Raw genomic sequence first — 18,194 nt, forward strand, 5'->3', positions numbered from 1 at the left:
AGAAGGAAGAGAAAGTCAGGAGCCTGCAAAGAATGTCAGCTTGCAAAACTAATTTTCCTTCTAAGGCCCCCCTCCCCAAAGAATGGGGTTTTATCCACGTTAATGAGCTGCACAGTTTTGATCAGGGCAAGTCCCCCCCCCCCACGGATGACACAGTTTCTAGTGTGGCGCAGCAGAAGGGTGGGCCCCGTCAGATAATCTTCGGCCCCACGGGGATGATGTTCCAAAGCCTGGGCTCGTTTCGCCACGTCAGGCCACGGCGTGGTGCTGTGGCGTGGCTAATCGCCGCAACCCAGGCTACGGAAAGCAGGAGCCAAGCTGAGCCGAGCGCTTGCATGCGGTGGAGCAGAGATCCCTTAGAAGGGAACAGTGCAGGCTGGTCTGTTAGGGCAAGTGTGGCCCCACCCCACCAGTCTGCCCTCAGCCAGCCTCCTAACTCCTTACTTACAACCAGTCTAGGGGGTGGCATTGCCTGTCAGCTCCCTCCTTAGTCTCAGGGATGCCTTTGTAGAACTCAGGAGGAAGGAAAAGGTAAAGGTGTCCCCGCACTTGTAGTGCGAGTCGTTTCCGACTCTTAGGGTGACGTCTTGCGATGTTTACTAGGCAGACCATATATATGGGGTGGGATTGCCAGTTCCATCCCCGGCCTTTACCCCCCAGCATATGCCGGGTACTCATTTTACCGACCACAGATGGATGGAAGGCTGAGTGGACCTCAACCCTTTTTACCGGAGATTCGACTTCCTCCTTTCATTGGAATCGAACTCCGGCCGTGAGCAGAGCTTCGGCTGCGTTGCCGCCACTTACCACTCTGCACCACGGAGGAAGGAAGATGGGGACAAAACCAGAATCAGTTGGCTCTCCTCCTGGTTGCCTCTGGCTCCACCTACTACTGGGCTCCCTGACTTCCTCCCCATCAGTCCCAATGGGCACCAGCCTCCACTGCTGGGCAAACAAAGACACCACTGCAGAGTTGTCCGTGTGGCCAACCCATGGGAGCCCCACAAAGGGTATTGAAAACAGGGTTGGGAAAAGCCGCCTCAGTCAATGGCTAGTAACCATGCAGCACGGAATTTTGAGGTGTAAGCACCGTGGGGCAGGGACCTGCCCCCTTGTAGTTTGTACAGCACCTAATGCGCACCAAAGGTGCAACAGAAACACCCGAATGGCACAAATCAATGCCGTGAATAACAGCGGTGGGCCTCCCTTCTTGTAGACGGGTGGGATGAGTCGGGAACATCAGATGGGCCCCTGTTGTGTTTTGCTGGGAGCCAAATGTTCTCACCCCGTCGCTGATACGTGCAAGAGCCAGCGGCCTTGGTGAAAGGTGAAGGGCGGCTGCAGGCCACGAGGGATGCGGAGAAATACGGACTCTGTGGGATGATGCTGAAGATCCATTTGGTACCCAGGAGAAGCCCACGCACAGGTGTAGAGAAATACAGGAAGCTCCCTTATCCCACCGTCAGACCATTGGCCTCTCTAGCTCAGTATAGTTGACACTGACTGGCAGCGGCTACCCAGGATTTCAGACGAGAAATCTTTCCCCAGCCCTGCTCGGAGATGCCAGGGATTGAACCCAGGGCTTTCTGCCTGCAAAGAAGGCTCTCTGCTGATAAGATATTGTCCTTCCCCTACAAACCAGGTAAGATTCCAGTCCTCATGGTTCTGAATAACTGAAGGGTGTGGTTTTTGTTAGGAGTATAGGAAACTGCCTTATACCACACCAGATCATTAGTCCTTCCAGCGCAGTGCTCTCGACACTCTGGCAGCAGCTCGCCAGGGTTTCAGGCAGGGGGCATTCCCAGCCCTACCTGGAGATGTCATTGGGGATTGAACCTGGGACCTTCTGCACTGCAAAGCAGATGCTCTACCCACTGAGCTACAGCCCTTCCCCAAAGGAAGGGGCCTCTATGTCGTCGACCGTTCAGATGAGAAAATTGCAGCCCGGCACCAGTTCAAATCCCCTCTCCGGAGGGCTATGGAAAGGTTCCCACTTCCAGCTCCCAAAGATTTATAGAACCAAACCCTCCTGGGCCAAGAAGAAAACGAAAGCCCTCCGCCCCGTCCATTGTCTCTGCCCCTCTCACCAACCCCGCCAGGGATCTCCACAGGGAGATTAAAGTGGGGATTACCCATATCCCGACACAGGCTCTTAATTTTCTTCGGCCATTTGCGACAGGCATTCAACGTGTTCCATTTCTAGCAAGGGGAAGGGGGAAAGTGTACATTATTTCAGAAGGGAAACTGAGGGATTGGGGGGTGACGGAATCAGTCAGTAGGCCTCAGTTTGTGCATCGCGCAACCTCTCTTTGCACCTAGGAAGAACTTCAAGCACACTAACTACAACGAAAAAATGGTAGGTGACTAAACATGGGGCATGATGAAGCTGATCCTGGCTTGTTTTCAGAAACAAGCTGCAATAATCCAGGTACTAAATGTGTTTGCACTGGAGCTGAGCTGTAGGAACATCCCTACCGAGAGCTGTACATCCATACCCGGGAGAAACCAGACTAAGGGTAGAAAACAATGGCTTTAGCAATGCACTATGAGGAGCGGGCAGCTTTCAGCAAGTGATTCTTGGCTCGTAAGATGTTACGCTAGGGATGTGGGAGGGATTTGATTCAGTTCGCATTTCAGGGCCAACCTTCCTAATTTGCATTTCCTGAAACGACACGCAAAGGGAAACACAGCCATCCTGTGAAATCTGCACTACCCCGAAATTTGCAATGCGGTTCTCTAGGCAAGGGATGCGTACAAAAATGTACATATTGGAGTTAAGAGTCCATAAAATGTATCTGTTAGTGAAAACAGCTTACGAAAAGGGAAAATGCTTTGGAAAAATTGTGTATGTTCGGAGAAATTTGCACTAAAATGCCAATGAATTTTCACGAGGACTTTGCAATGCAAAGAACTGACCTTTACATTGGGCAGATGGGAAACTAAGAGAGGCCAACACTGAGGGATTCGCCCACCCCTAGTTGTAGCTGAGTTACAAGCAAACAGGGCCTCTGTTTCAAAAAGCTGGGAAAGTTGTAGAAAGGAAATGACTTGGTGGTAGGGTGGGAGGGCATGCTGGCACACCTCCCAAATTGGGAAAGGCAAAAAGCTTTGGGGACCTTTTCTGTCCTCAACATCTCCAACTGAAACGATCTCAGATAGAAGAAGTGAGGAATCTCCCTGCTAGAGGTCCTGTAGAGCTGCTGCCAGTCAGAGCACACACTGCAGGGAGCTAAGTGGACAGATGAAGGATGGACTTAAGGTAGTGCAGCTTTCACAGAGGTTTTGAATTCTTTCATTCTGAACGCTCTGCTGGTTCGTCACCCTTAAAGATTGGTGGACATTGTGGCTTCCGATTTTCATGCAGGCTCCGGCACAAAGATATGGCTGGGTCTTTAAGCGCTGGGATCACTTTATCCCTGAATATTTTCAGAGCAATGACCTGCCACCTCTCTCTTTCTCTTATCCCCTCTGGAGCCGTGAACCTCAAATGGCGTATCGCTCTCCCTGGGTCACCGATACTAAACAAGCAGCAGGCCGCTGACCCCCCCCACCCCACCCCTGTAGTAATACTCTGTCCATGCACAGCATGCTGGGATCTAAGGAGATTTAGGATTGGGCTGGATAATCCCTTGATTTAGGCCTGGTGAAGCTGAGGAGAAGCATGTTGCACGGGGAGGGGCATGGGAAGCCGGATTACAGCAGTTGGCACCCAGATCAATGCCTTCTGATTTCAGATGGGCACCACGTCCTCCCTTCGGAGGGAAGAGACAGGAAATTGGGGTGAAAAAATCGCACCCGCCACCTTCCTGTGCGGAGAGTAAGGCCTTGTTAACTGAAACGCTTATCGAGGTGAATCATGGACGCCCAACTGGGCCTGGGCCCAGTAGCATGATTTCAGCAGGCCCCGATTTGGGGGGACACACTTTCTTTGGCCGCCAAATTCGAGCTGCCACCAGATTTCACCTAGAGCGGCAAGTCAAAGCCGTTTGGGAGGTTCCTAATGAGGAGGGCTAGTCAAGAGCTTCCGACAGCAATGGGGAAAAAAGTTTTGCCGATGCTATGAACGTTTGTTGCGGGAGGGTTTCCTTCTCGATCCTGCCTGAGGCCCTGAGACAATTTAGGTTGTTAAGCTGTGGCATGGGCCCCGGGCATTGAGGAACACACCTTGCGTTGGGCCAATTGTGAAATAACCCACATACATTGCGTCTTGTGCATAAAATGGGGCATAGGCCCTGATCGCAAGCTCACCATCAAAGGCAGACATGTGGGGAACCACAAGCCCGTGGGCTGCATGTGTCCCACTAAGCCTTTCTAAATAGCCTGCCAACCCCCCCTGTATTTCTAGATCCCCAAAGGAAGGGGAAAGGATTTTGTTTTCGCCTGTCAGAGACCTCAGGAAAGCCCACTAACAGGGCATGAAAGCAACAGCATCTGCTATTCAAAGGAATACTGCTTTAGTTGATGGAGGTTTCATTTAAGTGTTATGGCAGAGATGGGGGACTTGCAGCTCTCTAGGGGTTGCCAGACTGCAACCCGCAAGGACATCAGAAGAGCCTGGCTGCTGGATCAGGCCAAAGGGGGTCCACCTAGTCAAGCATCATGCCCACAAGCAGGGCCTGAAGATCAAGAAAAACTTCCTGTTAGAGCAGTACGACTATGGAACCAACGACCTAGGGAGGCAGTGGGCTCTCCGATGCTGGAGGCATTCAAGAGGCAACTCGGCAGCCACCGCTCAGGGATGCTTTAAGGTGGATTCCTGCACTGAGCAGGGGGTTGGACCTGATGGCCTTACAGGCCCCTTCCAACTCTACAATTCTGTCCTTCTATGACCTGAGCGCAACAGCAACTCTCCCCTCCTGTGATTCCCAGCAGCCAGTATCCAGAGGCATACTGCCTCCGAGTGTGGAGGCAGAACACAGCCATCGTGGCTAGTAGCCACTGATAGCCTTCTCCTCCATGAATGGGTCTAATCACTTTTCAAAGCCCCTTGTCCCCCACCATCATCCCTGACCATTGGCCATGCTGGCTGCTGGGCCAGATGACAGCTGGAGTCCAGCATCGTCTGGAAAACTACGGGTTCCCCATCCCTGGTCAACATCCAAGGCCCTCCTCCGGGTGCCTACTCCGAGGGAAGCTGGGAGTCTGGCAACAAGGGAGAGGGCCTTCTCAGTGGTGCCCCCCAAATTATGGAATGATCTTCCTGACAAGATGTGCCTGGCGCCAACACTGTTATCTTTTCGGTGTCAGGTCAAGACTTTCCTCTTCTCCCAGGCCTTTTAGCATGTGTTTTTAAATTGTTTTTTTTTAAAGTGTTTTTAAATTTGTATATTTGTTTTTAATGTTTTTAATTGTTGTAAACCGCCCAGAGAGCTTCAGCTATGGGGTGGTATATAAATGTAATAAACAACAACAACAACAACAACAAATAATAATAATAGTAATAATAATACAGAGCTAGGGTTAGGGAAGGGCTGTAGCTCAGTGGCAGGGTATCTGCCTCACATGCAGAAGGCTGCAGGTTCAACCCCCGGCATCTCCACATAGGGCTAAGAGGCAGCAGGGTCTGAAGCCCTGGAGAGCTGCTGCCAGTCAGTGTAGACAAAACTGAGCTAGATGGCATAAAGGCTTCTTCATCCAACAAATCAATCCTGTGGTGGAACTTGCTGCCACAGCAATGGGGCGGCTACCAGCTTAGACCGCTTTAAAGGGGGGCTGGACAAACTGCCAGTTGCTAGGGAGAAAGCAGCAGGGAAGGGCTGTTATCTTCATGCCCTCCTTGAAGGGGTTTCCTGGGGTGGGGGAATCCAGGTGGCCAGTGTGGAGACCTAGATAGTCAGGCTGGAGGGACCTTTTGCTCTGATGCAATGAGGCTCTTCTTGGTATCTGCAACGTGTGAGACGGCACGCGTTTAGGGCTAGAAAGCACAATTGCACCAGGTCAAATCAGTCGGGCAGCAGGCATTGCCAGCGGGGTTATGGCGGGGAGAACATAAGCTCGGGCATAGCTTATCACACTGGCGTGCCGCTTTGCTTGGAGAAGTTGCGGCGGCTGGAATTCTCCCCTCCTAACAAAATTGCAATGTGAACCCCGCAAGGCCGTGGCAAGAAGCTTCGAGGAGGATATGTGCTCTCTCTCACTGGTCGGCTTCAAAGGAGAACAGACGCGTATATCAACCCAGACACAAAACCCTCCCGGGACCTGGGATGTATTCCCCTGACACGGACGGCAGACACGTCCGCAGATGCACCGCTGCCTCCGCCGCCTCTGATATTTCCACCTCCCTCCCCAACCCCAATGACTCGGCACACCTGTCCCCCCTTTCCATCTCCCCCCCCACCGCCACGAGCCACGGTGTTTACCTGACAACGGTGCTTTCTCGAGCCTGCTGGTTGCCTAGCAACTGGGCAGCCAGGTGACGAGGTAGCAGAAGGGGAGATATATTTATAACAGATGTTTCCAGATAAGTCCCTGGACAAAAGGAGGGTGAGGAGGCGGAGGCAGCCAAGAGGCAGACCTGGGCTACAAAAATCAATCAAGAAAGCAAAATTCTGCAGTAACTCTCCCACCCTCCCCAAAATAAATAAATCCCCTGCTATATCATCCTTAGCGCCACTTCATCTTAAAATCGACGTTGGATGAATCCGTCCATTTTGGTTTTTCACCCTCTCTCATTTTCTCCCACTTCTAAGTTCAGTTTGCCATATTTCTGCAACATTTGGCAATTAAAAAAAAAGGTAAAAAAGCCAGCTTTTTAGCGTGCATGTCTCCTATGCCCTTTTAAATTTTTTAAAGATTACCTTACATGGCTTTAGCAAGCAATTTCCCTTAGAATAATGCATCTTTGTAATTTTCACTGCTATGTGCGTTTTTGGTTGGAGAACCACATCGCAACATTTGGAGAAGAGCACATTTTGGAGCGTTGCCCTCTTTCAGTTCTCGTATACCTTCGGGAAGTATGAATCATGTGAAAGTGGGGACTGAACTCTGCATGATTTTTAAAAAAACGCTTCCTGCAATTTTGGCTGCAATCTTTGACATGCTTTACAAGAGGAGGCAGCCCCAACTGCCTTGCAAGGAAACAAGGACTTATGTGAAAGTAAACAAAGGTAGGACTGGATGGATAGTAGTGCTTTGCCATTCCGTAGAGGGTGGGAGAAAGGAGCTAAGAAAAGCAAGGACTCCCCCCCCCCCGAAGCCGACTGGAATTCAGTTCAATCCTTTCTACCGCAGACCGGCTTTCAAGCGTATCTTTGCAGCTGATGAGCAGTGCACAGACGAAGGAAAGCTCTTCTTTACGCGACAGAGGCTTAGTGTACAGACATCACAAGGCGTGGCGGGAGGCTAGATGGTTTTTTAAAGGGGGGAATACACGTAAGAACATAAGAACATAAGAAGAGCCTGCAGGACCAGGCCAGTGGCCCATCTAGTCCAGCATCCTGTTCTCACAGTGGCCAACCAGGTGCCTGGGGGAAGCCCGCAAGCAGGACCCGAGTGCAAGAACACTCTCCCCTCCTGAGGCTTCCGGCAACTGGTTTTCAGAAGCATGCTGCCTCTGACTAGGGTGGCAGAGCACAGCCATCATGGCTAGTAGCCATGGATAAGCCCTGTCCTCTTTGAATTTGCCTAATCCTCTTTTAAAGAAGTATTCATGGAGAAGGAGAGATCAATCAGTGGCTACTAGCCCTAATGTTTTGGGGAAGGACTGTTGCTCAGTGGCAGAAGCATCTGCTGTGCATAAGGAGGCCCTGGGTTGTTTATTATTGTTATTGTTATTGTTGTTGTTGTTGTTGTTGTTATTATTATTATTATATTGCATTGCATTTATATACCGCCCCATAGCCGAAGCTCTCTGGGCGGTTTACAACATAGCCGAAGCTCTCTGGGCGGTTTAGCTCCTTTGAGAGCCACAGTCAGTCAGGTACGGACAGCCTGGAGTTAGATGGATCAGTCCTTTATTCGGAATTGCGAGGTCTGAGATCCTACTTTATTTTCAGGGGAAGTGCCGTGGCTCAGTAGCGGAGGACCTGTTTTGTGCGCAGAAGGTCCCAGGTTCAATCCCTGGCATCTCCAGGTAGAGCTGAGAGAGACCCTTCCCTGCTGTCAGAAACCTCAAAGAGCGCCTGCCAGTCAGTGCAGGCAGTACTGAGCTAGGTGGATCAATGGTGTGACTCAGAATATGGCGACTGCCTGAAACAGCCTTCCTCAACTGGCTGGGGCTGATGGGAGCTGTCGTCCAAAAAGTCTGCAGGGCAGAAGATCGGGGGTGGATGGGCAAAACGAACGTCCATATTCAAAGGCAGTCTGCCTTTGCGTATGTGCGTGGTGGGGGAGACACAACAGTAAAGAAGGGCTGTTGGCCTCATGCCCTACTTGAAGGCTTCCTGGAGGCTTCTGATTGGCCAGTTGTGGGAAACAGCAGGGCTCTTTCCTGCAAGGCAGGAGTAAGGAAACCTTTTTCTAGGCGGAGGGCTTCATTCTCCTCTCAGCCAACACCCTGGGGATCAAGACCAAAGTGGGCATGGCCACTGACGCACACACACCTGGGGGATGGATAAGGGAGGCCCCAGTGCCTGCATCTGGCCTGTGGGCTGGCAGTTCCTCATCTCTGCTATAAAGGCTAGAGGAGGGGCAGCCAAGATGGTGCCCTCCCAGCATTGATGGATTACAACTCAGCAAAGCGCTGCAGCTAGACTGTTGGTGGAGACAGACTACCGCCAGCATATCGCTCGGCGCTGAAAAGCTTGCACTGGCTGCCCATATGCTAACGGGCCAAGTTCAAGGTTCTTGTGTGAATTTACAAGGCCCTTAGATATCATTCGCAAGTGCTCCCCCTTGGAGAATTGAATCCCACTGCTCTTGGTCTGGAGAGGAGAGGAGATGGAGCGTCTCCTTCCGCCGCTCTTGTCCCAATCATATGCTTAATTAGGGCTTCAAGGCCCTTTATTAAACATTAGCCTCACTCCCTGATTTGATGCAGAGCCAGATCTGAGGTGGAGGGTCCTCAGGTTTGTGCAGATCGGGGTGCGTGTGTGTGCTAAAATGCTCATGAGGTTTTGTGAGGGCTTAATTTTTTTATTTTGCAAAAAGATGCAGAAATGTATCCAGCTGAACTTAAAAGTGGAAAAATGAGGGCTTGGAATTGACAGATTTATCCATCCCCACTTACAGACCTGGCTTGACCTAGGAACAAGAGAGAGTGGGTTGCTACCCTTCTTAAAGCGAATCTAAAAAAATGTAACATGAACATCGGGAACTGGGAAGTCTTGGCCCATGAACGTCCCAAATGGAGGTCGGCTATTATCAAAGGTGCCATGGACTTGGAAAAAGCACGAATACAGGGCGAATGGACAATCGAGCTGAGTGGAAGGCACGTCAAACAAATCCTCATCACGACCATCTCCCATCTGGAAACCTATGTCCTCACTGTGGGAGGCTGTGTGGATCCAGAATGGGCCTCCACAGTCACTTATGGACCCACCGTTAAAGACCTTATCTCGGAAGACAGTCTTACTCAGCCACGAGTGATTGCCAATGAATGACCCTTCTAGGAAACCTGGCAGATTTTGCCCTTGCCCTTTGGGAGGAAGGCCCATAGCACAGTGGCAGAAAGCACTTATTTGGCACGCAGAAGGTCCCAGGTTCAATCCCCAGAGTCTCCAGATAGGGCCAGGAGAGACTTCCTGTCTGAAATCCTGCAAAGCCGCTGCCAGTCAGTGTGGACAACACTGAGCTAGATGGACCAAGAGTCTAACTCAGCACAACGCAGCTTCCTAGGTGCGCCTCGAAACGGCCTTTTCCTTCAGAACTTTCTGTATCCAAAAGGGCAAAAATGCGCAGCTTAAATGAGGCAGTCACCGGCGAGGCACAGACATTTCTGCAAATCGCATCTCCCACCCAATAATAATAATAATAATAATAATAATGATAATAATAATACAATTCATAGCAATAATAAGCCATTTGCTGAATAAAGAGCTGTGGAAAGCTAAAGCAGGTGGCTGGCAGGGGTGGAGGGCATAAGGGGGTAAAAACTGCCTGCCCCATAGACAAAGGGGGAGCCTCCCAGCCATAGAGACAGAGAAACATCTGTTCTGCTGCACACCCACAGGGCAGAATAGCAGGGAACAAAGTCCTCAGCTCCCCCCCCCACTCCTCTCTAACCATTTGGAGTCTGCAGTTGTACAGGAAGGGCTGTGTGGAAATGTGGAGAGCTAAACTTAAGGCTGGAAAAATGAGAGAAACTGAAATTCTCAGACTTGTCTCCCATCCTAGCTCTGTGGGAAGAAATGCTTCCATTTCTCTAGCCTGAATCTTTGCTTTAAAAAAAAGAAAGAAAGATCAGTGACTGATTACTAATATTGTATTGGGTGTGTTTGATGCAGCTTCACCAACTAACTGCCTTTGTTTTTTCTTCTACTTATTTTTTTTTAAAAAAATATTGATAAGTTATATTATTTGTTCTTCGTTGCCTCATGGGGGGATTCATGAGACAGCAGGGTAAACATCTTTTCATAAGGAACAAGAACGACTATTTATTATTTATAAAGGTGCCTGAAGTCACTTGGCGCTGAAGAGAATTTGAACATGAAAATCAGGCCCTGTCCGCAGGTTTACGATGTGAGGGTTAAAGACTCATTATTTCTCTCCTCTGCCCCAAGCTCACTGAAAAACTTTTTTATTATTAAATTGATTGTTTATAGATCACTGCAAATCCTGTCCAAACCACCATCACTCAGAGCTTTTCTGGCTTCTGAGGTTTCGCCGGGCATCGTGAAAGCTTATCCTGTTCAATAATCCCATTTATGTCTCACCCTTTCTCCAAGAAGCTCAGGGTGGCAAACACAAAGGTTATCTCCCATTTCATCCTCACAACAACCTGGCCAGGTAGGGTAGAGTCAGAGTTAGTGACTCATCCAAAGGGCAAGTGAGTTCCATGGCTAGGGACAGAATATCCCCCCCTCCCCAGTAGAGATGGCAGAGAAATTCAATTCGGTTTGCATTTAGACGCGAATCCATCAAATTTGCACTTTCTAAAACAATATAACCAAAACACAGCCATAATAGATAGTGATTATTCTATGTAATCCTTGAGGAATTTCATGGTGGAAAAGTGGGGTATTAATTTAAAAATAAAGTGTTAACAGACCATCCCAGGCCACTGCAAGCTACCCTGTTTTGCTGAACGCCCTTCTGAGATTTTCTTGTGCTGTCTATTACACTTTGGCTACTGGAATCAGACTCCGCACAGAGGGCCTTGGGACAGACGCATTCATTTATCCCACTGCTACCACTGTGTGTTTCGCTGCTTGAACCTTGGCTGCCGGAATCAGGCTCCACGCAAGTACTGGTAACTTAGCTCATGGTAAAGGACAGCCAACTAACTAATAGCAAAGTAATAATGAGGTAATTAAACTACAACTAAATAAATGCACCTCCCTGAGAGGATTTCTAAGTACACGGCAGGCCTACAGGAGAGTTTCTCCTTATCTAAGTTAAGAGGTGTCTGTGAATGTAGCATCTGAGCTGTCCTCAAAGGGAGAGTGTACAGTTAATTCACTGTGCCTGACTGCAATACGTGTCCCTTACACGGCAGAGGAGGAATCTCATTTTCTGGGACCCGTTCTTGGCTGGAGAGCCAAAGACGTGGGTGTCTTTAGTGGGAGTGCTCACCCATTCTTTCCCCTGGCTCCACCCAGAGAGATATGGTCATCTGGTCATTTTCAGAGAGAGAGAGAGAGTTGTGCATTTACCACTTTCACCACAGGTGATTAGGGAGGTCAGGAGGTGGGAAGGCGAAGAGGCCTCTGGTAACATCGACAGAGCCACAACTTGCGGGACTTACCCCAGGCAGCGTTTTCTGCTCGTGAAGAGCACTTTGTGCCTTGAGGGCTGACTCGCGGGCGCAGTAGGTCAGGAAGGCGCATCCTAGAAGAAGAAGGAGAGATTGCATTTTAATGGTTAAACTGTGGAATCGGCTTCCGTGAGAGATATAGCAATGGCCACTAACTTTAAAAGGGGATGAGATGAATTCAGGGAGGATCAGGCTATCAATGGCTACGATATACCTCCATGGTCACACCTCTGACTATCAACTGCTGGGAATTGTAAATGGGGGGAGCTGCTGTTGCACTCAGGTCCTGCTTTTAGGCTTTCTGGAGGCATCTGGCTGGCCATGGCGAGAACAGGATGCTGGACCAGATGGGCCTCTGGCCTGTTCCAGCAGGGCTCTCCTTATGTTATCAAAGGCCACCTGTGGGTGTCAGGTGCTGCACGCACAAAAAAGGCATCAGTCCCTGTCCACATGAAAAACACAATCTCAGAAGGAGAGACTGGCACAACCAATCAGCGAACCATAAAAACAGCCACAGGGACTACTGTACAGAAACTGTGGTCTGAAGGCGCATCAGGCCATCACCTAGCTGAAGCTAAGGTAGTTTGGGTCTGGTGTGTACCTAGATGGGTCACCGTTTGGAACCACGTGTACACCGCCTTGATCGCCATTACAAGAAAGAGACTGTCCCCACAAAGACCCTGGCATGGGACAACCTCAGACGGTTGTCCAGAAAGGGAAAGGTTCCCCTCCAACCCCTGGGATAAGAAACTTTGGGGAGACCCCTAGATAACAGTGCAGAAATGAACTCACCTAGCCTTATTTACGGCCTTCTAACCCCAAATCTCTTAACTCTACCTGATAACCTTTTTTTTTTTTAAGTATAATTTCTCACCTGGGCTGGATCGTCTTAACATCTTTCCAGCAACCCGAAAGAAAAAGCTAAAAATGTATCTGTCAATGGGGCATGCGAGACGGAAAGGCAGGAACCTCCTCAAAGGTATTCTCACAGGAGAATTTCCCACATTAACCCAGCACCCTCTAACTCCCCCCCCCGCCAAAGCACGGCACACGTCTACATTTTGAAACCACAGTAACAGTCCGTAGCAAAGTCAGAAATTCAGCTGAATTCCAGAGGCCAGATTTACAATGGGAATGACAGAGACCAGGGACAGAAACAGGTCCAATGTCAGTTTCCTTTGCAATAACACCAGCAGATGTTGCAAGGTCTAAACAAGCTTGATCCCTTTCACCTTTACTCTGAAGCAAACGCTTATGTATTTATTTAACAAAAGTATTGATAAACCGCTTCATATTTTTAAATATCCCTAAGCGACAGAGAATATTTAAAGAAATATACAATTAAAACAAAAATACCATTCCAAAACCAATAAAACAGCGGTATGAAAGCAGATACAAACAAATCAAGCAGGAATTTGGGAGGGGGTGGTGGATTCAGACAACATAAAGCAGAGTCCAATCGCCCAGACAAAAAGGCAGGTCTTTACAAAACATTTGAAGCCACAGAGGGAGAGGCATGTCACAGGACAGGGACAACACCAGAAAATGCCCGTTTTGGGATCTGTGGTAATTCTGCAGGGTGCGGTGCCATGAGTAAAACTTCCCCAGATGGTCTGAGTGATCTTATTTATTTATTTAAAACATTTACGTGCCGCTTAATCACCTGCATATTTAAGCGGTGTACACAAATGCAAACATACGACAAACAACAAAATCATCCTAAAACCAAACAGAACCTTCAAAGTAGCCCTTGCGCTCGTGGACAGAGAACCCTGGCTAGAGTACCGTGTTTCCGTGCAGGGCATAAGCTGAGGCTGGGTTCAAATGCACGCACTGAGCCAAATCAGACTGTCTGTCCATCTAGCTCCACACTGACGTGCAGCGGCTCTCCAGACAGGAGGCCTCTCCCAGCCCTACCTGGAGATGCCATTGGGGATTGAACCGGGGACCTTCTGCGTGCAAAAGCAGTGGCTCTACAGCATAGCTACGGCCCAAGGGGCCACTGCCTGCCAGGGCCTGCTTCTGGTCTTCTGGGTTGGCCACTGGGGTAGCAAGGACGTTGGCTTAGATGTAGGATAAGGCTATCAATGGTTACGTTCTCCCTCCGCTGTCGGAAGAGCCTGCTGGAAAATGCAGGAGGGGAGAGTTGCTCTTGCGCTCCGATCCTGCTTGCGGGCTTCCCTTCGGGGCATCCGGTTGGCCACTTTGAGAAGAGGAGGCTGGACCAGATGGGTCACCTTTTGGCCCGATCCAGCAGCCACGCTCATCTCATGTTCTTGTGGAGGTGTGTCTGATCCAGCACAGGCCGTTCTTACATCTTTGTCCTCCTGGTAGGATGTTAGAGAGATCAGCTCCTCAGATCAGCTCCTCGGGCTGAAATCCTTTTTTCTGGCTAGGTTATGAGGACTCACCACACACAAGCGATGGCCTATATGCAACCCACACATACACACACACACATCGCACAGCCCTATAGCAAAGGGAGTGCCAAGCCAGGCTGCCAGCCAGGCTTTCCGGGGAGCCTCGCCTCTCTCACCTGTCATTCTTGACTCCCTGTTGTAAAGTTCACGCCAATTTTGAAAGAGAGCAAAGCTTGCACCAGTATGATTCCAACCCCCCACTCACCTTCCCCCCCTCTCTCCCCCTGCCACCCTTTTCCAAAAATTTATAAGCGAAATATGTTCCTTTTCTTCCAAGCTGCGGCGCTGAGTTCTATATTTTGTTCCCTGCCAGGGAGCCTGTCGCAAGGATCAGTGAGGCAGAAAAGCAAAAGCCGTCACACTCTGGCGGGCCTGCCTTGCAACGCCACGTCAGCTGACCAGACAGACCAGGGCGGGGGGAAAGAAGAACAAAAAGATGGCACAGTGCGGCCTCATAAGTTGTCACTTCCTTGCGGCGAGTAAAATTTGCACACAAGTGACCAGACAGGAAAAGCACTGGCCAGCAGCAAGAGAGATTGTTTGTTTTTCACTAGCCAGCGTGCTACAAGCTGAAATATGTTTGTGTGTCTGGGGGGAAACCACTGTGGACTAGAAACTTGAGGAGTTGTCAGACTGGCAAGCAGCGAACCAGGAAATCCCTGCTTCAAAGTTTATCCTGCGCATAAACAGCAAATTATACAGAGACGTGGCAAGCAAACGCCTACCCAGGCAGCAATCCTTCCTTGCACCAATAGTGAATGAATGCACCAATTACATCCAATGTAGAGATATAGCAGAATTACCTGCCTTCCTGCAGAGGCTGATGAGAAGGAGACATGCCCAGAGCAATGACTCATACAGAGATACAGCAGGCACCCATGGGCACTTCTGAGTTCCATGGTTTGTTTCTGGTTGCACCCCAGCTGTTCTCTAATGGGGCACAGCTGCAGTCTCTAAGGTCCCTTGTCTGCCACATGAGCATAATTATACGACCAGCCAACTCTGCAAGGTTGTTAATAATAATAATAATAAAATTTTATTTCTCAGTCGCCTATCTGGCCGAATTAACGGCCACTCTAGGCGACGTACATTAATACAATAAAATACAATATAAGGATCATCAAGAGAATGCCTGCAAGTGGCTTTTAACTTTAAAAAAGAGTTAAATCTATAAGATGGAAGAGCACGGTAAGGAGAAATTTCAACTAATAAAATACAAAAAACTTATCCTGACCATTTTCTGTTTAACTGCACAATCCAACAGATAACGGAATCAAGGAATTAAGATGAGTTCAACGACAGGAGGGCTGTGTGCCACCTTCAGCCTGGCAACTATAGAAACCAATTTTAAAAACCCTGTGCCGATCAATGGCAGAGTTTTTCACTTGCATAAATTATGCAAATAGACTGCAATTTGCATGATCTATTCTGCTTCTGCCTCTGCCATGGAGAGAGGGGTATGGAAACCTCACTTGCTGGAACATTGGTGCTCAGATGGCTATTGGGTCTTGGAAGGCAGCCTCAAGAGAAATGTACTCTGTAGGACATAGAGTTAGGCTTAGGGATGCAAGGATCTGTCCATTTCACTTCTCTCTGTTTCTCCTTTTTCCAATCTTAAATTCAGTTCTCCACATTTCTGCAGCAATTTGTAAAAAAATCCTCATGAAAATTCTTCAGCATTTTAGTGCAATTTTCTCTTAATAAAACACATTTTTGTATGCAGTTTTGACTAATGTACATATTTTCTGCAAGCAATTTCTCTTAATAGAATGAATTTTTGGTATGTTATTTTCCCACTAATATTATCATTTTTATGCACACTTTCCCCAAATACATGCACTTTTGTAAATACTGGTTGGCTGGAGAACGGCATCACAAAACTCAGATACATTTAAATTTTGAAGGACAGCTGTGTGTCAGTTCTCATGTTGCTACAGAAAGTGCAAATTGGATAGATTCACCTTCAGATAACTCCAATTTCTCCCCATCCCTAGTCAGGACTCCTTTATGGCTCCTTCACATTTTCTATGATGAAATTCTGGTACTTAGATCCAGATGATGAGCTAAGCCCTGCTGGGCCTTTAATGGGTGCAACGCAGACAGAAATTTCAAAAGGTATATTCACTCTATTGTTAATGTTGTTTTGCCTGTCATGACTCTGTTAAAAGGATAAAATAGGAGTCCCCAGCCTTGTGGGGGCTCAGGGGCACATTTGGAAAGCTAGGGGACTGTCATAGGCACCACAAAATACCCATTTCACAGACAAAAAACTGACAAACGCTCATGACCACCCCACTTTAACAAACAAGAGGCAAAACAGGTACACACACCTTGAAACAAATGAAAACAGATAAAATGCAGGTAAACCAGCCTCACACACACAAAAAAACAAGCAAAGCATTGGGTTGTATTCCACTGTATGCTATACTCAGAGGAGATCCAACAAAGCAAATGAAACCAAGTTAGTCCAACCAACTCATTTCAATGGGTCTACTCTGAATAGAAACAGTGCAGGATACAACCCATTGCAGGGAAAGAGAAGGTAAGATGGTGGGGTGGGGTGTCTGGATGCTTGGCCTACAGTTTGCAGCCAGCCCATGGAAGGATATGGAGACCAGGATGGGCACCAACAGTGATGGCTGAGGGCGCCATGGTGCACCATGTTGAGAACCCCAGAGATAGAACCTGCGCCAGCAAACCGTAAACAAATTAAAGTAGGGGGAAAGGGGCAAAGAAAACATGGTTGTGGAGGAAGCCCTGCCGGAATGTGCCCTTGAGCTCTGATAATTTCTCTTACTTACCTGGTTGGAAGCGAGTCTGTGAGTGTGTGTAGAAAACAGGTTGTTGTACAAAGGTAAAATTCACATTCATTGCTCCGCTTACTTTTGCCACTGACATGTGGCCCCCGGAAGGTTGTCCAGAAGGGAAAGTGGCCCTTGGGCTGAGAAAGTTTCCCCCACCCCTGCCATAACTGTTTTTCCCCAATCCAGGCTCACTTCTGGAGTTTGAGTAAGAAAAGTGTTTGGGTAGGTATAGGCTGTGGGGAATTAAGGTGTGGTAAACCACCCCCTAACCACCTGCCATTTCTACTTTAATGTCCTCCCCTCACATACTTTATATGTTATCAAAACAGACCTGGATTGGGCCAAACAAACACAGCTGTCGCCGCCTTCCCTGATAGGTTGGGCTTTAATTCACAGTCTCTTGGGACTGTCTGCATCTGGCAAAACAGTTGGATCAGCAGCAGCAAGGATCTCTCTTTCAGTTTCTCAGCCTCCAACCTGCCACCCCACCTCACCACAAACTTCCACTTCTATTTTGCCCTGAACACTGCAGCTTTTTGCTGACATTGCCCATCTGTTTGCAAAACATAAGATTTAAAAAAAAAGATTTAAAAAAAGGATGGCTGCATCTACATATCTGTTTGTAAAGCTGGCTCAGGATGCTCTTGGGAGAAACTAACTAAGGTCACACACACACACACACACACACAAGGTATCGAATGAAACCACACATCATTGCAAAACGGCTGAAAAATTGCACTTTTGCCCATTTGTCCCCAAAACCAGACAAATTTGTGAAAAAAAACCACTCACACATGGTAAAATGCAGACTTTAAACCAGAGCTTGGAAAAGTTACTTTTTTGAACTACAACTCCCATCAGCCCAATCCAGTGGCCATGCTGGCTGGGGCTGATGGGAGTTGTAGTTCAACAAAGTAACTTTTCCAAGCTCTGCTTTAAACCCTCTACAGCTTTGCCTGTAAGAGGTCTGCCTTACAGAAGACGGGATCATGTCTCCCTAGCCATTGGCTCAACCATGGAGGTGGTATGGAATGTTTACAGACATCCCATTTGCTACAAAACCCAGGGACCTGGTGGGTCTGTTGGCAGGAGAGAGGGCTTGAGTAGAGAGCTGTGCTA

At 48.6% G+C, this 18,194-nt stretch overlaps 1 protein-coding gene across 2 annotated transcripts in view; it reads right to left on the minus strand.

Annotated features, from left to right (window-relative positions):
• CELF3 (CUGBP Elav-like family member 3) overlaps nucleotides 1–18,194 on the minus strand; it is a 58,082-nt gene that overhangs the window by 30,675 nt on the left and 9,213 nt on the right. The window contains exon 2 of one of the 2 annotated variants that reach the window (XM_061606926.1): nucleotides 11,843–11,925. The exons of the other annotated variant lie outside the window; for it this stretch is intronic. Within the exon in view, the coding sequence (XP_061462910.1) occupies nucleotides 11,843–11,925 (83 nt within the window). The remainder of the gene's footprint in view (nucleotides 1–11,842; nucleotides 11,926–18,194) is intronic. 2 annotated transcript variants of the gene reach the window in all.

This window comes from Rhineura floridana, chromosome 22, assembly GCF_030035675.1.
Source record: "Rhineura floridana isolate rRhiFlo1 chromosome 22, rRhiFlo1.hap2, whole genome shotgun sequence".
Classification (NCBI taxonomy): domain Eukaryota; kingdom Metazoa; phylum Chordata; class Lepidosauria; order Squamata; family Rhineuridae; genus Rhineura; species Rhineura floridana.